This window comes from Dysidea avara, chromosome 10 (assembly GCF_963678975.1).
Source record: "Dysidea avara chromosome 10, odDysAvar1.4, whole genome shotgun sequence".
Lineage (NCBI taxonomy): Eukaryota > Metazoa > Porifera > Demospongiae > Dictyoceratida > Dysideidae > Dysidea > Dysidea avara.
In genome coordinates this window covers 26,621,642-26,648,318 of record NC_089281.1, presented here as the reverse complement: position 1 = coordinate 26,648,318, position 26,677 = coordinate 26,621,642, and the positions used below count along the sequence as shown (strand labels likewise).

Sequence of the window (26,677 nt, the reverse complement as noted above, 5' to 3'; positions counted from 1 at the left end):
TACTGAGAAAAGTGGGACAATAATGGCTAAGGCTCTGGGCTTGATGTTTCAATTGTTACACATTGTTTCTGCCCTACAGGTGCATTTTGGCATACTGTGGTACTTACAATGCATGCATCACATATGTCCACCTTTGTGTCCCACTTCTTTTCTTTGACTGTCAGTTTGTAGTAGCGTGTTGACTACCCTAGAGTTGGGTTGTTAAGTGCATGTGTCTATTAAGTGCATAATATTTGTTAAGTGCATACACATTTCTTGTGGCTGATAAGTGCACATGGCCCAATGCGTAGTTTACACATGACAAAGCTACACAACGCTGGAAGTACTGGAAAATAAATGAATTCTAGAGCACTTACGTCTTATTCCTTCACTATGTACTTAATAAATCAGCCTTCTGGATTGCAATATTCTTGTTCATCACAAAGAATTTCACCAGGAAATGCAGTCAAATACCCCCCCATATACACTGGCATGGTGACCACGAACTAGCTACTCCGTTACAATGTAGTGATTCTGTGTTAAACACACCATAGATAATAGACAGTCTATTATCTATGAACACAAATCATAGTTATTAATTAGGTGGATACGCCTAACAGATAGTATTATTTTTACAAAAGTTTTCTTTGAAAATTATAAGCACATGCATTATACAACCCGATTTTACAGTATCATGTTTATAACAGGAATTGTCCATATGACTGGAATGATTGCAGAGACGCTTCTTAAATTGTTCTTGTTTGTAACACTGAGTAATGGGCTGAATAGAAGTGTAATGGCCACTTCACTTTTCAGAAATTAATGGTTGTGGCATGCATACAGATACAAAATTTATTGCATGATATATCCAGTGCCATCTTTTTTCTATGTAGTATGGAAAGTTCAGCAGTCACAGTTTTGGTATGAGAAAGGAAGCAAACAAAGTACAAGGAGCAAAAATTAGGAACTGTAAGTTCACCATACAGTACGATATGTTAGGGATCATGGCTTTTCCAGCCAAAACTATCACACTAAAACTAGCCTCAATTTCCTTTCATAACAGCTTGACAGCATTGGCTAGGCACAGCAAAGTCCAAAAATGTCTTCAGACCAATCTATTCAAATCACCCTCGGTAAAGAGTTCAGCTAGAAACAAGCCATCCTGATCAGTCTGTAGAGAGATCAGCTAGAAACAAGTCACCCTGTAGAGAGCTCAGCTAGAAACAAATCACTCTGTAATGAGTTCAGTTACATCACAAGTCATCCTGTAGAGAGTTCACCTACAAGAAAACTATCCTGTAGAAAGACCAGTCATGTTGCAATTCCTTCTGTAGAGAGTTTAGTTAAGTTGTGAGTCAGCGTTGAAACCGGGTCGGGTCATCCGGGTCATCCGGGTCATCCGGGTCATCCGGGTCACATTTTCTCCGGGTCATCCGGGTCTGACCCGGTTTACAATTTATCCGGGTCTGACCCGGATTGGATCACGTGAGAAACAAAATTGTTTGTTTGATGACGTGGAACTTATAAATGCTATCGCGTAGCTCTTTCGTGAACCACGCCCACTTATCGCATTACCAACATACGCTCAGCCACGCTCATTTGTTAGTAAGTGTAGTATGTAGCACGAAATTGAGGGTATCTATGGTGAGGGGTAGCTATTGTCAGTAGGTGAAGACCTTTTTTTTTTTTTTTTTTGGTCTTCAACCTACAGCTAGGCTGAAGTTGCAATATTTACTCAACATGAATCGAACGCTCAAAATGTAGACTCGTTTGCTCACTCGAGACTAGCCGAAACACGTCTCGGCTTTAATTAATCCGGGTCAAATCCGGGTCTGACCCAGATTGCTATCCGGGTCAGTGGGTCATCCGGGTCAGCAGTAGTGACCCGGTTTCAACGTTGTTGTGAGTCACTCTGTGGAGATGTTCAACTACAAATCATTCACCATGTAGTCTAAAGGTATAACTATATATGTTACTAGAAATTTCAACTACACATTTCCTGTAGAGTATTCAGCTGCAAACAATTTTGCCTGTATATAGCTATGGTGAGTTAATTTATTATTTTGATTAATCAACACAATTGCAATAATTACTAAATAATAATTTTATATTTTGAAATATTTCATATTCCTAAACAATAATCAAAAATCTTCTCCCTCATAATCCTCATTCCTGTAGTAAAGCAAAAGACAAAGTTAAAAGAAATACCCAAAGCTGGTAATGTTCTGCGATACAGTGCATTTTGTGTATCATGTATCACAATCAATAAACTGTTTAATACGATACTGTATCACGATACTATAATGAAGTGGTCATGGCTAGTTAGACCCTTTTTGTGGTGAATTTGGTAGATTTTTGAGGTGTCTAAGTTACTTAGACCCTTTTCATGTTTACTTAGACCCTTTCATGTTTACTTAGACCCTTTTCATGTTTATTACGCGCACCTGCACTGGTAGTGTTGGCAACACATCGCCACCTGAAAATTAATTTTAAACCCGTAACTGTTGCTACGGGTGGAGTAATGGCTTGTTTCTACTAATGAACGCTACATTTCTCTGTTACAAGCAGCTGTCAACAATGTTAAGGTACAACAACTACATAAAGGGTCTAAATAACTTAGACTTCAGACCACAGGGATCTAAGTAATTTAGTGACCCTCAGGCCCTGTAGTAGCGCCTTCGCTTCGCTCAGGCGCCATGACACAGGGCCATCAGGTTACTAAATTACTTAGACCCCTGTGGTCTGAAGTCTAACTATTACTTATAACTGGCATATTAGTTAATAAGTGTAAAAATATCCAATTTATCTGTACCTTAAAGAGCCGACACTAAATGTCTTTATTCAGTGAATGCTGATAAACTACAGTATACTGATGTGACAAATAGCTAGTGTGTTCTGATATGATTTTTTTAGTATGGAAAACAGAGTTGCTGTTAAAAGAACATCTCTACCTGGATACCTGCCTCTATTACACCACTAAGACAATTAGCTACCACAAATATTTTAATAGTAGAGCGGCATAGCACCAAAAAAAGGGCATTTCGTGCACTTTGTGATACAATTATGAAACTTTCCACACAAATTGTGCTCCTCGTGACATATGTTTTTTGATATAGAGCCATCACAAATTTGACCTCTGGAGACCTTTAGAGCCATTTTTTTCACTGAAAATTAATCATTTTTGTTTTTATCTCCATGAAGCATTATTTTACACTATTAAAACATGGTATCAAATTAAAGGTGTTGATGTATATTGACTTTTGTTTGAAGTTTGTATCTCATTCCACTATAAAGTTATGATCATTTTTGTATGTCATAAAACTCTTTGCCCTTGGGGTGTAAATTACTAACGGGAAAGTAATTCATAGAATTTTATGGGTAATATAAATGACCATAACTTTGGAATGCAATCACCTATTGACTTCAAATAAAATCCAAGTAGCTCGTTTTAGCAGCACCTTTAATTTGAAACTGTGCAAAATGATGCTTCAGGGAGATAAAAATTTAAAACGATGAATTTTCAATACAAAAATGGCTGTAAAGGTCACCAAAGATCAAATATGTGATGGCTCTATATCCAAAAAATAATGTCACAAGGAGTACAACTTACATGGAAAGTTTCATAATTGTATCAAAAATTCCACAACTGTCACACTATGCTGCTCTACTATAACACATACTCCCACAAAGGCTTGTTCGGATTACTCCGCATTTTGATGAGTTGACAAGATGGCTAGTATGTATAGCATATTTGTTTACCGCTTAGTGGTGCAGTTCTTTATACTTAAAGTGTACCAGCTACTGCTTTTAGAAGACCCGGGTAAGAATATTTTAGCCATAACAGCAGCACTTATATACACACATATTTATATGGCTTCTCGTAACGTTTCATTTATATAGATTATGTATTCCCTACCCGGGATTGGAAACTAAGGCAATCAACACCAATCAACAGTTTCAGCCAGCGTTGTATGTGTCACAGTGTAGTGCACAGAAACTCCATGCTTCTGTAAATCAAGTACAATGTGGATGAGATTGTGTAGAGGAGCTTTGAGACTATCAGTGATGGATGACACTAGCTACATATTTCAAAATATTAATTGGCACATCGTGTATGTAATATGCTAATATTTTTCAGTTTGGTCTAGCCTGCCACAACATCGTCTAGCTACTGTCTGAGCTCTAAGTCGCCAGTCAAGAGTTCAGTAGCGTACAGTACGAAATGTTGCAGCTACAGACTCTTGCATTACTTACCAGCTAGCCCCTTCATTCTGGAGTCCTAATAGCTAGCTATATTCCCTATAATCTATAACTTAGGACTTTTGTTACTCTGCTGATCTGGTTTTATACATATGCAATCTTATTTTAAATATACACCAGCATTGTTTCTATCCTTGTAGGTAAAAGAGCAATTTTCAATGGATTATACTATTAAAAAGAGTTGAATGCATGGTGGCTACATCACTGCAAACATTGCACCTTTTGTGTGTAATTGCTAGCAACAGCTTAGTGAGTTACTGACATCTTTCTTGGAATGATCAGACAATATGAAGGCACTTCAATATGCTATGTATAAAATGCTCCGCAGAGACTATGTATAAGGATGAATGATGCATGTGGTTTTTGCTGGAATAGATGCCCTTGCCTCTATTCCAAGCACTTGGCATGATCTAGACAAGCATAAAATACAGCCATGACTAAATTAATGATGAATTGATCTAGTCTTTAAACAAATGATTGACGTGAGATGTATCTGCCATATACCACGATTGCACATGACAGTCAGAACCTGGCTATATCAGTGAAACGTTAGAGGGCTGCCAAGTGTTTATAGAAAACCAGTACCATCTTATAGCTACCTGTATGTACAAACAGAAGGAGGCAAAAGGTAGACCCTTTTGCATTAATAATTATTTCAGATACACAGTCCATAATATAGGCTGGTGATTCTAGCAACACATGATCCCTTTCTCAAATATGCTTAAAAAGAAAGTATAAACTACGCATATAGATTTCCAAGGAGATTTCTACACATCAACGTAGTTAACTGGTTCCAAGACAATGCATGGACACTACATGGTGACCACTGAGATTCCTAGTATGGACATAAACTGCCAATCTCTTCAGCTTGGACTTAATCACAATAAATTCATGTGATAGAACTAAATTCCTAGAAATACACAACAAATCCAGCAGTAACGTCTCAGACAACGCCCTAAAACCTCCAAACTTCAGCATTGCAAATCACAAATTGTATTAAGATTCTTTTGCTGTAATTTTGTCTGAAAACAAACTTTGTAGGGACTTTACCTAGTCAGAACAACGCGAAATTGATTTAGCTGTTACTTGGGATAATTTACAGAGAATTTGGACACTTCCTCAGAGCTCTAAAACCTCCAAACTTTTAGGGTATGACAAATAGCAATTCAGTAAACAAAACGGATAGGTGCATGCATTGATCGGGATTTTCGACTATCATTTTCCAGTAACACAACTAGATTGAACTTACCATGATTGGAAATCCTTCAATTACAGCAACTAAGATACCAAACTGCTTTTCCTCTCCTCTTCTTCATCAGTAAGACGAAACCATAGTAATCAAAGGAAAGGTGTGAATTATTTCAACGCTGATGGCTTGCGGCTTTTATACAGGAATGCCTCTGGTTTCCACTCCCAGGTAGGGAATATATGATCTATGCATTTTATAGCATAGGTAAATAGAGAGGCCTTCGATTTGAGCATATAGATCACGGCTACAGTAATATAGCAATTACTAACTGTTCTGCTAGAAAACTTCAATACATTGATATTTTTTAAGTACAGCATCATATCATGATACTTATTTGCTGTATCAATATGCATTACAGATCCCTAAAAGCTGGCCATAGGCTGGCTAGAGGTATGAGATTACAAAAGAAGTGATATCTAATCAAAAAACAGCCAAGCTGTAAAAAGGGTGTGGCCCCCAGATGAAAAAAAGTAAAATCCAAGGTGGCAGCAAAGAAAATAATGGCTGTAATGGTAGGTTAATGGTAAAAAATTTAAACAATTCAGGTGAATTTAGCGCTGAATCTTGGATGAGAATTCACCAATTCAACAATTCACTTAAATTGTTTGCCATTGGATGCTACCAATGAGTTTAACTCTCTGAATTGTCAGGCAGCTTTATGAAACATACTACAACTACGACCACCTTTTCTTACCCATTTTAATAAACACTTACTGTGAGGATGTTAATTTGAACCATGGAGGGTTAGTTTTACACTCTGAAGAGGAAATCACTCAAGTGGACCCCCGAGTAATGCCAATGTATGTACTAGGAGTGATTCCACTAATTAATTATTTTGGTGGAAGTTCTGTCCAACAAATATGGTGTGCTGATGATGCTACTACTTGTGGTGGTTTGAAAGAACTTTGGTCTTGGTGAGATAAATTGCCATCTGTTGGTCCTGATTATGGCTATATTTCCTAATCCTTCCAAAACATATATTATTGTGAATGAAGGAATGCATGATGCAGCAGTTTCTGCTTTTCGGGGGACTGGGATCTTTTATAATATCAGATGGAAAGCGTCATCTTGGTGCTTCTTTAGGCTCCCCTTCCTTTGTCACCTGCTTTGTAGAAAAGCAAGTAACATCTTGGATCAAAGAGTTGCAGCAGCTCTGTTACCCATCCTCAAACTGCATATGCTGCATTTACACATGGATTATTGGCAAATGGAATTTTCTAATGAGATGCATTCCTAACATTCAACCATTCCTGTCTCCTCTAGAAGAAACCATTCATTGTAGATTTTTACCCAACTTCACTGGTCAACCATCTTTTAGTGATACTGAATGAAACTTGTTTGTTCTGCCAATTAGATTGGGAGGTCTGGGGCAGAGAGGATTATAACTAGTCTTCGTTGATCTGACATTATGTCAGATCAAAGTCAAAGTTGATCTGACATGATCTGACATGGTATGGCAATACTTAGCAGCATGCATAAGCATGCAAAGTTGGAGCATACCCCCTGAAAAAAATTTGGATTTTCAAAGCTTGGATGCGAGTATTTTGACACCCAAAACTCCTTCAGCAGCCATGCACTGTTACATTGTTATACCACATACATAATAAATCTGTAATAATAACATTGTGACGATTTGATATGAAATTATCCAACATGATGTTTTGTGATGTGTATCTATATCAGTTATGGTTTTAACTGCAGGACATTCAAAACCCCTTTAAAAGCCACTAAAACAGTGTGTGAACATGTGGTAGAATGATGTAGATTGCACTTCGTTGAAAAGTGCAGGTTCGATTCCCCAAGTCAGACAACTTTTTTTTTGCTTTTAAAAACCTTTTAGGCATATACACCTTTAAAAGCTGTTCGACTGCTCTATTAGTGTCATTGACTGTTCTATTAGAGTATATTGATCTTTTTTAGAGGAAATTGGTCGGCCATCCTTGACCAGTTCAGTAAGTAATTGGGCGGTCTTCGAGCCAGTTGGTTGGTAAATGTCCGATGGCCAACCATTATAGTCTGGGGGTTGTTGATCCTGTCAGTTATTCATTATTCCAGTTTGCTACCTCTGTTAAAGTTACTTCTTCTCTAGTTCACCTTATTATACAGCAATCTTGTTCCTACCCAGTTGAAGTGTTGTCTTCACAGATTGAGGCAAGGAAAACAGTTTGGGTATTCATCACCAGTCTATCATTGAATCCCGTGATGCTTTGCTACCTATGCTATCACCATCATTATATAGGTCCAATATGTTATCTTCTGAAAACAGCTCTTCCAGCTGGACGACTGCTCTACCTCTAACTGACCATGGTTTTTGTCTGCACAAAGGTGCTTTTTGTAATGCCTTGTGCCTTCAATATGGCTGGCAACCACCACTGTTGCCTTCCAATTGTGTGTGTGGTAAGCAATTCTCTATTGAGCATGCCCTTTGTTGCCCATGTGATGGTCTCCCTACAATTCATCACAATGAGCTTCGAAACATCACTGCTGGACTATTAACAGAACTGTGTCATAGTGCTGAAGTTGAAACCAGCTCTACAACCATTATCAGGGATATCTTTTCAGCACATATTGGTTAATGCTGAAGATGAGACCCGTCTTGATGCTGTTGCCAATGGTTTTTGGGAATGTGGTCAGAAAGTTTATTTTGATCTCAAGGTGTTTAATCCTTTTTAGGACCCACTGATTATACTGGCATAATTATGAGCATAATAGGTGCCTGAAAGCATTAAGCATAATGCTAGCATAATAGGAAGAGTATTTGAGCCATACGACAAATCCTTGATGGTCTAAATACATATCACAGAAAAAATTGATATACTCTAATAGAACAGTAAATAGCTCTAATAGAACAATCTGGCAGCTGATTGTTCTATTAGAGTATATCGATTTTGTTGTCACATGCATTTTGAACACCTATTATATGCCCATATGTGACTGCAAATTTATTAGCAAAACATGGGAGATGAGGCATAAAGCTTGAGCATAATTTGAGCATAATAGGTAAAATTTTTGAGCAGTGCAGCATAGTATAATAGGTAAAATTTTGAGCACAATAGGCGGGTCCCTAATCCTTTTGCTCCCACACGCTGTTCAGTATCTTTACCTCAGTGTTACAGGTGTGCGGAGATAGAGAAGAAGAGAAAATATGAAGAGAGGATTAGTGAAGTAGAACATGGGACATTTTTTCCTTTAATCTTTTCATGCACTGGTCCTTTGGCCACAATGGTGTACAAGAGAATAGCCACTCTGCTGTCAGAAAAAATGGACAGTCTTACAGCAAGACCCAGTACTGGCTAAGATGTAAACTGAGTTTTTCCCTACTTCACACAGCCATCACTTGTTTGAGAGGCTCTAGATCTTCCTACCATCACTTTGGCCTCAAAGAGTCTGCAGCTTTCGACCTTGTGTGCAGAATCAGTTCATTGGACTGAATCTTTATCTTTAAGTAATCAAGACACACAGTAGTGTGTCGTGCAGCCCAAGAAGCTGGGGCGTAGCACCATGAGTATATTGACTGGAAGAAAGAAAAAGCAATATTCGTACCTCCATAGCTCTGTGCTGCCTTTACGAAACTACACGATGTTTGCTGTGTACATGCCCACCAACTTCAGCACTCCACATACCACATTTCAGCGAAATCGCTTCAAGCATTCTCAAGATATGTGACTTCAAAAATTGGCTTAGTTTCTTAGTTTTTCTTCTTATTTTTCTTCCTCTTTTCGTACACTTACAAAAACTGCCATAAAACGCGAACACCATATCTGATTGCCTTGAAATATGGCACACAGAAGGGGGGAAATAAAGGAACATCTTGGTACCTGAAATACAATAAACAGTGAAGGAGTTATTAGCGATTATTCACGAAAAATAACACCAATATTTTCTCATGCCTAGAGGGTAAACTGCTTATGGGAAGAAGTTGAAAATTAGTGGGTGAATAGGTTAACTACTGAACCTCAAACCCTCTGTGGTTTGAAAGAAATGGAGCTAATTACCACTAATATACAACAAAAAAACCAACAGTGTGTAACAATTATGCAATCAAGATTAGCTAATAAAAAACGACTACTTGCCATGCCTACTAGCAAAACCGCTTGGAGTAATGCTTTGAACATCGCTGTACAGATGAGGTAATCATCTTAGAAAGGCTCTTCAATGTTGTAGAAGAATCAGACTTAAAGCCACAGAGTTACAACATGAAATCCAACTTGGTGTAGCAAGTGCGAGATCAAGATACTGTAATAGAGCAGTCATCCTAATAGAGCAGTCACCCTGAAGACAATTCAAGAGATCAGTTAGAAACAAGTAACCCATACAAAGATCAGCTACAAACAAATCATCCAGTAAAAATGTGTGCTGGAAACAAATCACCATGTAGAGAGAGACCAGAAATCACCCAGTAGAAATGTGTGCTGGAAACAAATCACCATGTAGAGAGAGATCAGTTACGAACAAATCACCCAGTAGAGAGTTCAGATAGAAACAAGTCACCTTGTGGAGAGATCAGCCATAAACAAATCACCCTGTAGAAATATGTGCTGGAAACATATCACCATGTAGAGAGTTCAGCTAGAAACAAGTCACCCTGAAAAAGAGTTCAACTACAAACAATAAGAGTTTCAGCTACAGTTCAGTTATGTAAATATTACTCATGTGAATCATTTAATCTAATCAGTGTTAAACATACAAATATTTAATCAGACAAAAAGCGGTACATACAATTGCTTCTTTTACTCCACAATTCCTGCAGTAAAGAAAACAAAAGCAAGTTAAAAGGAAGCACCCAAGCCAGTTTATGGCCAGCTTTGTGGCTTGCAATACAAAAAGAAGTGATATCTAAACTAAAACAGTCAAGCTGCAAAAAAAGTGTGAGGCCTCCAAACAGACCAGGGTGAAAACGATGTGAAATCAAAGGTGGCAGCCAAGACATGGTTGTGATAGTAGGTTAATGGTAAAACTTTTAATACCGACAATTCAGTGTCGAATCCTAGTGAAACTTGGAGGAGGCAACGCAAATTCACCTGAATTGTCGTTATTAAAATTTTTGCCATTAACCTACCATTGCAGCCATTTCTTGGCTGCCACCTTTGATTTCACATCTTCTTTCACCATAGCCTTTTTGGGCCACACTCTTTTTTTTACAGCTTGGCTGTTTTGGTTTAGATAGTATATACATTCTCTTATGTGAGTTGTTGTTTGTAATTTTCTTTGTTTTAATGAGAAAAAATTACCATTCCATCACAGCCATTTCTTGGCTGCCACATTGGATTTCACATCTTTTTCCATCCTGGCTCTTTTTGAGGCCACACCTTTTTTTACAGTTTAACAGTTTTTGTTTTTTGGTTGAATAGATTATAGTATCCACAAGTCCTTCGCTTGGATATAAACAAAGCAGTCATAGAATATCTAGTTATTGACACTAGTCCTCAGCTTTGCCTCTGACTCTGTCAATAACTAAGATAATTATTCTACTCCTGCTGTGAATGAGATATAACTATAACTTAACAATGTGATTGCTTACAATTATGTTTTATGGTTGCTTATAAAGCTAGATATATGTGCTGGGCTATATATGCTTTAATACAAAAGTGAACATAAACAAATGACCATAGTAACAAACAACCTTTAAGACTGGTGTCCTTCAACTGGCTATCCCAAAGCTTTCTTTCCCCTGCTCTATCTTGTTCAAGTATTTCCTGAAATGTAAGTCCAATAAATTCAATCATACTTGCATGCCCTTATTGAATTGCATACGTGCTTAGTAACCATAGGTTAAAATGTGTGTTTATATACAAGTACACAGAAAAATTTGGAATTTTCAACTAGAGTAGGGACCATAGTATATTGATAAAAAGTACTGAAACAAGCTGGAGTAGTGCTTGATATTAAATGACAGTAAAACAGTAAGAAGTGTTATATCCCTACCATGCATTTCCATTATGCTATCTTGAGCACAGTAGGGGTATAACACTACTTATCGTTTTACTGCGATTTAATATCATGCACTACTGCAGCTTGTTTCAGTGTTCAATCCATTACACAGCAGTACGAATCAAGAACTGTTCAAAAAGCACCTCTGTGATCAAAATAGCCACTATGAAAAATACGGATGATATCTGTTACAAAGGGAAGCCATCACGTGCTACCTCCAAATTGACACTTTTCGCTGTCAGCAAAGATGAATGGGACACAAAGGAGGACACTGGTACTGTAAGACCATGAAAAATGCATTGTAGGCACCTCTCGGGCCAAAGCGAAATCAAGCAGTGAAAAAATCAAACCCGTAGCCTTATCCATTATCAAGTTACACTGGCATCAGTTTACTTACTTACTTACTCAGTCAGTCAGTCACTAGAAAATTCCATTAAATGAATTTTTTTTTAAAATTCGTAGCAACTTGTTGAAAGCATTTGGGTCAATCTGAAAGCTTGTTTGGGCTTAGTTTTACCTATCCAATACTGCCTCATCGTCATCTGGGAAAATCAAGGTTGTTTTTTGGGTGATGTTATTTCGTGGGCCATGCCTACTCCTTTGTGGTCCCCACTATACACTACTATCATTAACCAATACTGCCTCATCGTCGTCAGGGACATTTAGGTTGGTTTTTGGGTTGTTATTTCTTGGGCCCCACCTACTTCTTTGTGGTCCCTACTACTATCATACACTATGATAGTATTGTATAGTAGGGACCACAAAGGAGTAGGCATGGCCCACAAAATAACATCACTCAAAAAACAGCCTTGATTTTCCCAGATGACAATGAGGCAGTATTGGTTAGGTAAAACTAAGCCCAAACAAGCTTTCAGATCAACCCGAAATGTTTTCAACAAGTTGCTATGGAATTTTAAAAGTAATTTATTTAACGGAATTTTCTACTGACTGACTGACTGAGTAACTGACTGACTGACTGATGCCTTTAGACAAGCATAACTTGATAACAGCTAAGTTGACTTTTTTTACTGTTCGTCGTTGCTTCAGCCCAAGAGGTGCCTTTTGGCATACCACAGTATGCACAATGCATTCTTCATGGACTTACCAGTGTCCTCCTTTGTGTCCCATTCATCTTTGCTGACAGCAAAAAGTGTAAATTTGGCGATAGCACATGATGGCTTCCCTTCATAGCGGAAATTGTCCCTAGTGGCTGTTTTGATTGCAGAGGTGCTTTTCGAACAGTTTTTGATTCGTACTGCTGAGTAACGGGTTGAACATAGCCAACAATGAAGCGTAATGGATACTTCACTTTCAGATGATAAATTATATAACTGGGGCACGCAGCACCAACCCTTTCTTTCAGTATGCGTGGGTTGCAGAGGTGCTTTTCGATAGGCTTGCACCAATTATGCTGGCATAATTTCGAGCATAATAGGCTGACAAAAGCATCAAGCCTAATGCCAGCATAATAGGATGATTTTCAAGATTTTAAAGTAAATGTGCAATGCGCGCCAAAAATGTGAGCACACTACACTTTGATACTGCATTTCATATCAAGAAATTGTGTGATGCTATTATTTTTATTGTTTCATGGCTTATTATTCACCCTTCGCAGAAATAAGATCGAGATACTCTAATAAAGCAGTCACTTACTCTAATACAGCAGTCAGGAAAGGCTGATATACTCTAATAAAACAGTCAACTCTAGAGCATAATCTTGATTCTGAAAGCATAATGTGAGCATAATAGGCTGAATTTTTGAGCACTGCTCAAAAGCATAATAGTCTATTTTCAAAGCATAATTCAATCAAGCAGCAGTTCTTGATCCGTACTGCTGTGTAACGGGTTGAACATAGCTGACAACGAAGCATAATGGAAACTTCACTTTTCAGACCATATAGCTGGGGTGTGCAGTGCCATTTCAAATGCGGTATGTGTGGGTTCATCAATCATAATAATATTATTTACAAAAAGTTAACAAACAAGTATTTCAAAAAATTTGGAATTTTCAACTAGAGTAGGGACCATAGCACATCAATAAAAAGTACTGAAATAAGCTGGAGTAGTGCATGATATTAAATCATAGTAAAACAATAAGAAGTGTTATATCCCTACTGTGCATTTCCATTATGGTATCTTGGAGCACAGTAGGGATATAACACTTCTTATTGTTTTACTATGATTTAATATCATGCACTACTCCAGCTTGTTGCAGTACTTTTTATCGATGTGCTATGGTCCATACTCTAGTTGAAAATTCCAAATTTTTTGAAATATTTGTAGAGTACTATCATATTGTATGCTATCATACTATATGATAAAACTGAAAAGTAGTCTGTCTGTTAGTCTACATTTCTTTGATGTCAGACTATTATCTTGCCAACCGTAGCATTTATCAAACAGTTATAGTTCCAAACAAAGTGCTTATCACCTAAAAATTGCTATCACATAAAGTTTCTAATGGCTGTCATTCGTCAATCACAATGCAATGAATATGAGGGTGGACAGCAAAACATTTTTATATTCCGGTTCCAAAATAGAAGGAAATTGTGGACTTATTTTTGGAAGATTTTTACTAGCATGTAATTTCAATCCAAAATGGATGGAAATGAAACATTTCTCCCAAAATGAGAAATAATCATCCAAATTTGGATCGTTCTAGTCATCCAATATTGGGTGATAATTTTATCACAAATTGATCATCCAAATTATAGTCATCTAATATTGGATGGTAGTTTTATCATAAAACATGACTGGCTTTTGGAAAATCAGCCTTGATGTCACATTATACAACTGGAATGTTTATGATTAATATAAGACATTACAAACTTCTACTCAGCTTTACAGTGATTACATTAGCAGTTAGTAGTTACCCTGAATTACAAGAAATTTTGTGAAATATTTTAATAGGTGCATAAGTGGTAACACATATAAGTGTAGATTTCTATGTACTTCACATGTGACATTAACACTGATTTTCCACAATCTGGTCATAAATATTCAGCCAAATTTGGTAATCCAATATTGGATGATAACCTTATCATAAAATAATCATCCAAATTTGGATTGTTCTAGTCATCCAATACTGGATCACAAAATAATCATTCAAATTTGGTCATCCAATATTGAATTGGTGAGTTGTAACTGGAGTCTAAGCATATTTTACTTTGCAGAATAGCTTATACATATGTAGCCAAATAAGACTTCAGATAGTTAATGTTCTGTCAATACTTACACTAGTATTTCTAAAACTATTAATGTAAAATGAAGTATGGATCTGTGCAATAAAAAGTAGTGAAACAAGAGATGAATGATGGTATTACAGCATAGCTCAGTGGGAAAGTCCCTACTTTGGTATTGAACAAAATTATACTAATGTTCCAAAAGTAGGGACTTTCCCACCAAGCTAAGCTGCAATACCATCATTCATCTCTTGTTACACTTTTTATTGCATAGATCCCTACTTCATTTGTAAATTAACCTACTAGTTTGTTTAGTTTTTTTTGTTGTAGCACAGCTAATCACAGTGTAACTTGTGACTGTTCTATTAGAATATCACATTTGGCTGTTGTATTAGGGTATTTTGAGTCACCAAGGGTGTGCAGCTAACTGGGTGAGGTCATCTTGTTTACTGTTAAGTAAATAGCTACATTGTTAAGAGGTGTGGTCTTCACACTCTATCACTCTTAATCCACCTATAGATCTGTATTTGATGGGTGTGGTCACGAACGGGATCCCAATTGCAAAGTTGCAAATATCTAGCTAGTATACCTCTTATAGTAGCACCGGGACTGAAGTGCTTCAGAAATTATCCAGCTCAGAAATAATTCTGTGGCATCTAAAGAAAGAAAGCGTTGATATGAAGAATTAACACCTTGATATGGTTTTGTTGATGAAGAAGACAAACAGCCTGATTGACGATAAAAGAAACGACAAAGCGAGAGGGCCTACGCTTGTCGGAACCCAAAAGGCACATCCCACCGGTGAGTTTGCTACTGTGGTGTAAAATGGTGGCCATGTGCTGCTTCATTTGGCTTCTAGGCTTACGACTGTGGTGAGTGAGTGAGTGAGTGAGTGAGTGAGTGAGTGAGTGAGTGAGTGAGTGAGTGAGTGAGTGAGTGAGTGAGTGAGTGAGGCAGACAGACCAAATTTTAAGTTTTAGCGATTTTATATCTGGTCACCGGTAAGTGTTTTCTTGTTTACAATGCTGTATTTCATGTTAGATGGACTAATATTATTCCGTAAAGGTGATTTTTGTGGCATAAGATGTCTCTAGGATGATTTTTGAAGGTGGCATTTTAGGCGGCGTGCATCATTCTTGGGGGATCCTTACTTAAACAGTACTTGATGACAATTTAGAGGATGAAGAAGATAGCATACGTGCTGTAGTTGTAATGTCTGCCTTTGAAGCTATCAACACAGTTCTCGCATCTGCACACATCTGCACACATCAAGACTATCAGTGCCTCAATGAGACAATAGCCTTTTCTAAGTTACTTTTGATCATATTAGAGAACTACTAATTGGTGTTGAGCATTGAGCATAATGCTGCATAATAGCAGAATCAAACAGTACGGTAGTGCTGTTTAAGTAGGGATCCCCCAAAAATGACACAAGCTGCCTAAAATGCCACCTATTAAACTCATCCTAGAGACATCTTATATGCCACAAAAATTACCTTTATGGAATAATATTAGTCCATCTAACTAACATGAAATACAGCATTAAAAACAAGAAAACACTTACCAGTGACCGGATATAGAATTTTTTTTAAATCTCCAAAACTTTAAGTTTCGTCTCACTCACTCACTCACTGACCACAGTCTATAGCCTAGACCCCAAACGAAGCAGCGCACAGTCACCATTTTACGTCACAGCAACAAACTCACCAGTGGGATGGGGTTCTGACGAGTGTACACCTGTGCACCTTGTCTTTCCTTTTATCTTCAATCAGGTTGGTTGTAATAAATTGCAAACATCTTCCCAACCTCTCTATACCATACTCAACTTAATATCTCCCTCCCAAATAATTAAACAACCAAGTGCTAAGAATAATAAGAAATATGGACAAAATTATGTTATAAATAAACTAATAATGAAATAATGTTTGAAAAAAATACAAGGCCTGTGAACTTGGAGTTTGGATTGCCAGTAAACAAAGGCACAAATGTATAATAATCGGGAGTTTACATTTCATGGTATTTTAATGCCAATCAAACAATTACTACATGATTTGCACTCCAAAACCAGTGCCGGTGCATTTTTGGAGCAGTTGTTAATCTACAAAGTCAATGTGACGAGCCATCATCCATGAAAGTAATAATGTTAGTGCTAATTAGTTTCGCTGATAGATACTATTGCAAGAATTACCTTAAAATATAGCAGTCAGTTTCATACTAGAGTAAGCCACTGATGTTCAGCCACCAGGAAATTTCGGACACTTATATGTAGAGAACTATGCAATGTATTCCCTTGCACTTTGCATTGCTATTACCTCAGACCATTATCATCTAGCCCACCAAGTTTCATAGGATTTCTTCAAGGACTGTGTGTTTGGTAAGCTGATAAGCATGTGTCCCATTTGACTGACGTTTTAGCCAAAAATATGGATTTTCAGACTGCACCTCACAAAGCACAATAAATGCACGGATTCGAATGAAATTTAGCATGCAGCTACGGTAATCACTCAAGGTTTGGCCCACCAAGTTTCAGCTCATAAATCGATTCTACGCCTCAGAAATTATTAAATTTGTAAGCACATGTAGGCGTATCAAATATTGGACTTTTATTGCTGCGAAAAACTACAACTGCTGATTAAATTTTTGAACAAACTCAGATGATTTCAGTTTTTACACACTATAAAGCAAAAACAAATCACAATTGATTGTTATTTGAGAACTCATATGATTGGTATTTAAGAGTTCATAAATCTTCTGACAGTCTGCAACTACTCAGCTGACAAACTAGCTATGCACAGAGAACCACAAACATTAGCTGCATAGCCAAAACAAACTGTAAAACCTTTATTGGGAATATTCTCATGGATACAGTATGCAAGAATTTTTACTGTATCTAAGTGACTGTTCTATTAGAGTAGTTCACTTTGCCTAACTGCTTTATTAGAGTATCTTGTCTTTATACTTACAATATGATCAGGATAATGCTAATAAATGTCATGTAAGAAGCCATACATTGTTTAACCAACATAAAGTATTCGATTATTTATTTATTTATTTTGTTTCAATGCTTTACAGATGCCACATGCAATACAGGCTACAGTAAAATAATAATTCTAATAATTACAGTCCTGAGGGTGCAGAGCTCTAGCATTGGTAGGCATAAGATAATCTAATCCAAAACAGTGAAGCTGTAAAAAAGAGTGCGGCCCCCAACAAGGCTATGGTGAAAAAAGATGTGAAATCCAAGGTGGCTTCCAAAAAATGGCTGTGATGGTAGGTTAATGGTAAAAGTTTAATAACGACAATTCAGGTGAATTTTGTGCTGCTTGGTCTTGGCAAAAATTCACCTGAATTGTCGTTATTAAAATCTTTACCATTAACCTAACATCACAGCCATTTTATTGGCTGCCACTTTGGATTTCACATCTTTTTCACCATGGGGGCCACACTCTTTTTTACAGCTTGGCTGTTTTGGATTAGATATCACTGCTTTTTGTATTTGCATACCCAAAGCCGGCCATAGGCCAGCTTTGGGGCTTTTAAACCTATCTTATTTTCTTTACCACAGGAAGAACAAAAATATTTTATCATAGTCATAGTCAAGATTTAAAGCAGATTTTTAATACTTTAACTATTTCTGATTTTATCAGTAATTATACAAATATATTTATATTTATTTATTACATGCCCTATACAGGATAACTTATTTGCAGCTGATCTTTCTGCTGGGTGACTTGAAATGTAGCTGAACTCTTTACATGATGATTTGTGCGTAGCTGAACTCTCTACAGGATTCTCTCTACAGGGTCACTTGTTTCTAGCTGAACTCTCTTTTGGGTTGGTTATCTGTTTGTAGCTGAACTCTCTACAAGATGGTTTCTTTGTAGCTGATCTCTCTACAAAGCGACATGTTTCTAGCTCAACTCTCTACAGGGTGATCTGTTCATAGCTGAACACTCTACTGGGTAATTGAACTCTCTATATGGTGGATTCTTTGTAGTTAAACTCTCTACAAGGTGGCTTCTTCTAGCTGAACTCTATACAAGGTGATCTTTTCATACCTGAACTCTCTACAGGGTGATTTGTTTGCAGCCGAACTCTCTACATGATGGTTTCTTTGTAGCTGAACCCTCTACAAGGTAACTTCTTTTAGCTGATTTCTCTACAGGGTGACTTGTTTCTAGCTGATCTACGGATAACCTGTTTCTAGCTGAACTCTCTATAGGGTTATCTGTTTGTTATTGAGCTCTCTACAGGATGGTTTCTTTGTAGCTGATCTTTCTACAGAGTGACTGGTTTCTAGCTGATTTGACTTGTTTCTAGCTGAACTTTCTACAGGTGCTTTGTTTGCATCTGAACTCTACATATGTAGCTGAATTCTCTACAAGGTGACTTCTTCTAGCTGACCTCTCTAAAGGGTGATTTTTGTAGCTGAACTCTCTACATACAAAGCAATTTTTCCAGCTGGTCTCTCTACAGGATGACTTTTTCTAGCTGATCTCTCTGCAGGGTGACTTGTTTCTAGCTGAACTCTACAGGGTGATCTGTTCATAGCTGAACTCTCTACAGGGTGATTTGATTGCAGTTGAACTATCTACATGGTGGTTTCTTTGTAGCTGAACTCTCTACAAGGCAATTTCTTCTAGCTGATCTACAGGATGACTTTTTCTAGCTGATCTCTCTACAGGGCGAATTGTTTCTAGCTGAACTCTCTACAGGGTGATCTGTTCATAGCTGAACTGTCTACAGGGTGATTTGTTTGCAGTTGAACTCTCTACAGGGTGGTTTTTTAGCTGAACTCTCTAAATACAAAGTGACTTTTTCTAGCTGATTTCTCTTGTTTCTAGCTGAACTCTCTACAGGGTAATTTGTTTGCAGTTGAATTCTCTATATGGTGGTTTCTTTGTAACTGAACTCTCTACAAGGTGACTTCTTCTAGCTAATCAAGACACACAGTAGGGTGTCCTGCGGCCCAAGAAGCCGGCGCGCCACACCGTAAGTATATTGACAGGAAGAAAGAAAACGTCATTTTCACACCTTTGTATCTCAGTGATCCCTTATCCGATTGGAACCAAATTTGCTACAGAGTTGCCTGTCAGCCAGGGGAGTCTACATTCCAAATTTAAAGGAACTCGCTCCAGCCATTTCCGAGATACGAGCTGCAAAAGTTTCAATTTTTTTCTTCGTTTTTTTTCTTCTTCGTCTTTTCGCACACTTGCAAAAATTGCTATAAAACGCAAACGCGTACTCCGATCGCCTTGAAGTTTGGGACACAGAAAGGGAGTCCAATGGAGCATCCTAGCATCAGATTTGGTGCAAATCCAATGAATGGTTCAGGAGTTATGACCGATTATTCACGTAAAACAAGATTGATTTGTTGTCACGCCTACAGGGTAAACCGCTCCATAGAATAAGTTGAAAATTGCTATGTAGATGGAGTAACCATCGTAGGAGTGCCTTTTGATGGCTTGAAAGGAATCAAGATAAAGACCACGGAGATATAACACAAAACCCAACCTGTGTCACAATTACTCGATCGATTTTTATGAGTAAAAAAGGGGAATAAACGTCTTAATGATTAAGACAAAATATACATTACAAGCATACAGGGGCCTAGACACTGGGGTACCACGTGCTGATGGATCAGTACAGGAGCCCTGGCAAGACTTACATTAACTAAAGGTAAATTAAATTACAATACACACACACAAACAAAAAACTATATCTACATATATGTAATACTTAAAGTTTACCTAAGGTGGTCTAAAAGATCCCAGCCCGGGGAGGCTCTAGAATTAAAAATTCTGTAAGAACAGGACACAGCAATGTGAGCTTCCTGCTCAAACAAGGATCTTATGGTTTTCTTTGGCACTTCACAAGCAGTAGCCATTTGAGCAATTGTTTCTGACAAAAAGTGGCCTAAACAACCAATTTCAATTGGAACAAGATTGACAGTTAACCCAGAAAGCTGGAGGTCATATTGCAAGGAGCTATATCGATCTTCCTTTCTAGCTCTAGCAGCAAGAAGATGTTGCTGGGTATTAGTTGGTACTGTCAATTCGAACAAAGAAATGGAATCATTAGAAACCAATACCAAGTCAGTATTAATTTTTACGCCTACTAGGCAAACCGCTTAGAGCAATGAGCTGAAAATCGGTGTATAGCTGGAATAATCATCATAGAAAGTCCTTGCAATAGTATAGAAGAATTGGATTACAAACCACTGAGTTATGATTCGAAAGCCAACTCCGTGTAGCAAATGCGAGATCGAGATACTCTAATAGAACAGTCACCCTAATAGAGCATTCAGCTAATTTATTTACTCCATTATAGAATTCTATTACATTGCAAGTTATTCTGTAGGGAGTTCAGCTGCAAACAGTTAATCTTATAGACAGTTCAGCAAGAAGCAAGTCACCCTGTGGAGAGTTAAGCTACAAATATATCACTGTAGAGATTCAGAACATTACAAGTCACACTGAAGAGAGTTCAGCTATAAACAAGTCATGCACCCTGTTGAGAGTTCAGCTACAATTAAGTCACTCTCTAGAGAATTCAGCTACACACAAGTCACTGTGGAGAGAGTTCAGCTACAAACAAATTACCCTGTAGAGTGATCAGCTACAAACAAAACACTTTGCAGAGAGTTCAGCTACAAACAAATCAGCCTTTAGAGAAATAAGCTAGAAACAAATCACCCTGTAGAGAGTTCAACTACAAAAAATCACCCTGTAGAGACATCAGCTAGAAACTAGACACAATGTAAGGAGTTCAGCTACAAGTAAATCACCCTGTAGAGAGTTCAGCTAAAACAAATCAACCTGCAGAGAAATCAGCTACAAACAAATCACCTTGTAGAGAGATCAGCTACAAACAAATCACCCTGTAGAGAGATCAGCTAGAAACTAGACACAATGTAAGGAGTTCAGTTGCAAGCAAATCACCCTGTAGAGAGTTCAGCTAAAACAAATCAACCTGCAGAGAGATCAGCTACAAACAAATCACCTTATAGAGAGTTCAGCTACAAACAAATTACCCTGTACAGAGATCGGCTACAAACAAATCACCCTGTAGAGAGTTCAGCTACAAACAAATCAACCTGCAGAGAGATCAGCTACAAACAAATCACCTTATAGAGAGTTCAGCTACAAACAAATTACCCTGTAGAGAGATCGGCTACAAACAAATCAACCTGCAGAGAGATCAGCTACACACAAATCAACTTGTAGAGAGATCAGCTACAAACAAATCACCCTGTAGAGAGATCAGATAGAAACTAGACACAATATAAGGAGTTCAACTACAAGCAAATCACTCTGTAGAGCGATCAGCTAGAAACAAATCACCCTGAAGAGAGATCAGCTACAAACAAATCACCCTGTAGAGAGATCAGCTGCAAACAAATCACCCTGAAGAGAGGTCAGCTACAAACAAATCAACCTGTAGAGAGATAAGCTAGAAACAAATCACCCTGTAGAGAGTTCAGCTACAAAAAAAATCATCCTGTAGAGACATCAGCTAGAAACTAGACACAATGTAAGGAGTTCAGTTACAAGCAAATCACCCTGTAGAACAGAGTTCAGCTAAAACAAATCAACCTGCAGAGAGATCAGCTACAAACAAATCACCTTATAGAGAGTTCAGCTACAAACAAATTACCCTGTAGAGAGATCGGCTACAAACAAATCACCCTGTAGAGAGTTCAGCTAGAAACAAATCACCCTGTAGAGAGATCAGCTATAAACAAATCACCCTGTAGAGAGTTAAGCTACTAACAAATAACCCTGTAGAAAGATCAGCTAGAATAATTCACCTTGTAGAGATTTCAGCTACAAAGAAACCACCATGTGGAGAGTTCAGCTGCAAACAAGTCACCCTGTAGAAATTCAGCTACAAGCAAATCACCCAGTAGAAAGATCAACTAGAAGAAGTTACCTTGTAGAGAGTTCAGCTACAAAGAAACCATTCTGTAAAGAGCTCATCTGCAAACAAATCACCTGTACAGAATTCATCTACACACAAATCACCCTGTAGAGAGATCAGCTAGAAGAAGTTACCTTGTAGACAGTTCAGCTACAAACAATTCACCCTGTACAGAGATCAGTTAGAAGAAGTTTCCTTGTAGAAAGTTCAGCTACAAACAAATCACCCTGTAGAAAGATCAGCTAGAAGAATTCACATTGTAGAGATTTCAGCTACAAAGAAACCACCATTTAGAGAGTTCAGCTGCAAACAAGTCACCCTGTAGAAAATTCAGCTACAAACAAATCACCCTGTAGAAAGATCAACTAGAAGAATTCACCTTGTAGAGATTTCAGCTACAAAGAAACCACCATGTAGAGAGTTCAGCTGCAAACAAGTCATCCTGTAGAAAATTCAGCTACAAACAAATCGCCCTGTAGAAAGTTCAGCTAGAAGAAGTTACCTTGTAGAGAGTTCAACTACAAAGAAATCATTCTGTAAAGAGCTCAGCTGCAAACAAATCACCTGTACAGAATTCAGCTACAAACAAATCACCCTGTAGAGAGATCAGCTAGACGAAGTTACCTCGTAGATAGTTCAGCTACAAAAAATCACCCTGTAGAGAGATCTGCTAGAAGAAGAGTTACCTTGTAGATAGTTCTGCTGCAAACAAATCACCCTGTAGTAAGATCAGCTAGAAGAAGTCACCTTGTAGAGAGTTCAGCTACAAAGAAACCACTATGTAGAGAGTTCAGCTAGAAGAAGTTACCTTGTAGAGAGTTCAGCCACAAAGAAATCATCATGTAGAGAGTTCAGCTGCAAACAAATCACCTGTAGAGAGTTCAGCTACAAACAAATCTCCCTGTAGAGATCAGCTAGAAGAAATCACCTTGTAGAGAGTTCAGCTACAAAGAAACCATCATGTAGAGAGTTCAGCTACAAAGAAACCACCATTTAGAGAGTTTAGCTGCAAACACATCACCTGTAGAGAGTTCAGCTAGAAAGTAGAAACAAATCACCCTGTAGAGAGATCAGCTAGAAGAGGTCACCTTGTAGAGAGTTCAGCTACAAAGAAACTTACCACATAAAGAGTTCAGCTGTAAACAAGTCACCCTGTAGAGGGATCAGCTAGAAGAAACCATCATGTAGAGAGTTCAGCTACAAAGAAATCACCCTGTAGAGAGTTCAGCTGGAAGAAGTCACCTTGTAGAGAGTTCAGCTACAAAAAAACCATCCTGTAAAGAGTTCAGCTGCAAACAAATCACTCTGTAGAGAGTTCAGCTAGAAAAAGTCACCTTGTAAAGAGTTTAGCTACACAGAAACCGCCAAGTAGAGACAAACAAATCACCATGTAGAGAATTCAACTACAAACAAATCGCCTTGTAGAGGGATCAGCTAGAAGAAGTTACCTTGTAGAGAGTTCAGCTACAAAGAAACCATCACGCAGAGAGTTCAGCTACAAAGAAACCATCATGTAGAGAGTTCAGCTATAATGAAACCACCATGTAGAGAGTTCAGCTAGAAACAAATCACCCTGTAGAGAGATCAGCTAGAAGAGGTCACCTTGTAGAGAGTTCAGCTACAAAGAAACCACCACATAAAGAGTTCAGCTGCAAACAAACCACCCTGTAGAGGGATCAGCTAGAAGAAGTCACCTTGTAGAGAGTTCAGGTACAAAGAAACCATCATGTAGACTCTGAGAGTTCAGCTAGAAGAAGTCACCTTGTAGAGAGTTCAGCTACAAAGAAACCACCATGTAGAGAGTTTAGCTGCAAACAAATTACCTGTAGAGAGTTCAGCTAGAAACAAATCACCCTGTAGAGAGATCAGCTAGAAGAGGTCACCTTGTAGAGAGTTCAGCTACAAAGAAACCATCCTGTAGATAGTTCAGCTACATTTCAAGTCACCCAGTAGAGAGATCAGCTGCAAAAAATATCCTGTGGGGAATAATTGGCATGTAATAAATATATGTATATAATATGTATAATTACTAATAAAATCAAAAATAATTGAAGTATTAAAAATCTTCTTTGAGTTCTTTTCTTCTTGCTGTGGTAAAGAAAAAAACACATGGGTTAAAAAAGCCCCAAAACCAGCCATAGGCCAGCTTTGCAGTATACAAATACAAAAAGAAGTGATATCTAATCAAAAACAGCCAAGCTGTAAAAAAAGGTGCGGCCCCCAAAAAGGCCATGGTGAAAAAAGATGTGAAATCCAAGGTGGCGGCCAAGAAATGGCTGTGATGGTAGGTTAATGGTAAAAATTGTAATAACGACAATTCAGGTGAATTTTGTGCCAAGACAAAGCGGCACCAAATTCACCTGAATTGTCGTTATTAAAATTGTTACCATTAACCTACCATCACAGCCATTTATTGGCTGCCACTTTGGATTTCACATCTTTTTCACCATGGGGACCACACACTTTTTTACAGCTTGGCTGTTTTGGATTAGATATCACAGCTTTTTGTATTTGTATACCAAAAGCCGGCCATAGGCCAGCTTTGGGGCTTTTAAACCTATCTTATTTTCTTTACCACAGGAAGAACAAAAAAATTTTATCATAGTCATAGTCAAGATTTAAAGCAGATTTTTAATACTTTAACTATTTCCGATTTTATCAGTAATTATACAAATTATATATATATATATATATATATATATTTATTACATGCTCTATACAGGATAACTTATTTGCAGCTGATCTTTCTGCTGGGTGACTTGAAATGTAGCTGAACTCTTTACATGATGATTTGTACGTAGCTGAACTCTCTACAGGATTCTCTCTACAGGGTCACTTGTTTCTAGCTGAACTCTCTTTTGGGTTGGTTATCTGTTTGTAGCTGAACTCTCTACAAGATGGTTTCTTTGTAGCTGATCTCTCTACAAAGCAACATGTTTCTAGTTCAACTCTCTACAGGATGATCTGTTCATAGCTGAACACTCTACTGGGTAATTGAACTCTCTATATGGTGGATTCTTTGTAGTTAAACTCTCTACAAGGTGGCTTCTTCTAGCTGAACTCTATACAAGGTGATCTTTTCATACCTGAACTCTCTACAGGGTGATTTGTTTGCAGCCGAACTCTCTACATGATGGTTTCTTTGTAGCTGAACCCTCTACAAGGTAACTTCTTTTAGCTGATTTCTCTACAGGGTGACTTGTTTCTAGCTGATCTATGGATAACTTGTTTCTGGCTGAACTCTCTATAGGGTTATCTGTTTGTTATTGAGCTCTCTACAGGATGGTTTCTTTGTAGCTGATCTTTCTACAGGGTGACTGGTTTCTAGCTGATCTGACTTGTTTCTAGCTGAACTTTCTACAGGTGCTTTGTTTGCATCTGAACTCTACATATGTAGCTGAACTCTCTACAAGGTGACTTCTTCTAGCTGACCTCTCTAAAGGGTGATTTTTGTAGCTGAACTCTCTACATACAAAGTAACTTTTCCAGCTGGTCTCTCTACAGGATGACTTTTTCTAGCTGATCTCTCTGCAGGGTGACTTGTTTCTAGCTGAACTCTACAGGGTGATCTGTTCATAGCTGAACTCTCTACAGGGTGATTTGATTGCAGCTGAACTATCTACATGGTGGTTTCTTTGTAGCTGAACTCTCTACAAGGCAATTTCTTCTAGCTGATCTATCTACAGGATGACTTTTTCTAGCTGATCTCTCTACAGGGCGAATTGTTTCTAGCTGAACTCTCTACAGGGTGATCTGTTCATAGCTGAACTGTCTACAGGGTGATTTGTTTGCAGTTGAACTCTCTACAGGTTGGTTTTTTAGCTGAACTCTCTACATACAAAGTGACTTTTTCTAGCTGACCTCTCTACAGGATGACTTTTTCTAGCTGATTTCTCTTGTTTCTAGCTGAACTCTCTACAGGTTTAGCTGAACTCTCTACAGGTTTAGCTGAACTCTCTACAGGGTAATTTGTTTGCAGCTGAATTCTCTATATGGTGGTTTCTTTGTAACTGAACTCTCTACAAGGTGACTTCTTCTAGCTGATCTCTCTACAGGGTGATTTGTTTGTACACTGTAGCTGATCTCTCTACAAGGTGACTTGTTTCTAGCTGAACTCTCTACAGTGTGATTTGTTTAGTTTGTAGCTGAGCTCTCT

At 37.9% G+C, this 26,677-nt stretch overlaps 2 protein-coding genes across 2 annotated transcripts in view; one reads left to right on the top strand and one right to left on the bottom strand.

Moving 5' to 3' along the window:
- LOC136236873 (protein mono-ADP-ribosyltransferase PARP14-like) overlaps nt 1–26,677 on the bottom strand; it is a 290,930-nt gene that overhangs the window by 223,525 nt on the left and 40,728 nt on the right. Inside the window, exon 11 of the mRNA XM_066027105.1 lies at nt 11,112–11,184. Coding sequence (XP_065883177.1) covers nt 11,112–11,184 — 73 coding nt within the window. The remainder of the gene's footprint in view (nt 1–11,111; nt 11,185–26,677) is intronic.
- LOC136237013 (uncharacterized) overlaps nt 1–26,677 on the top strand; it is a 113,237-nt gene that overhangs the window by 46,304 nt on the left and 40,256 nt on the right. The window lies entirely within an intron of this gene.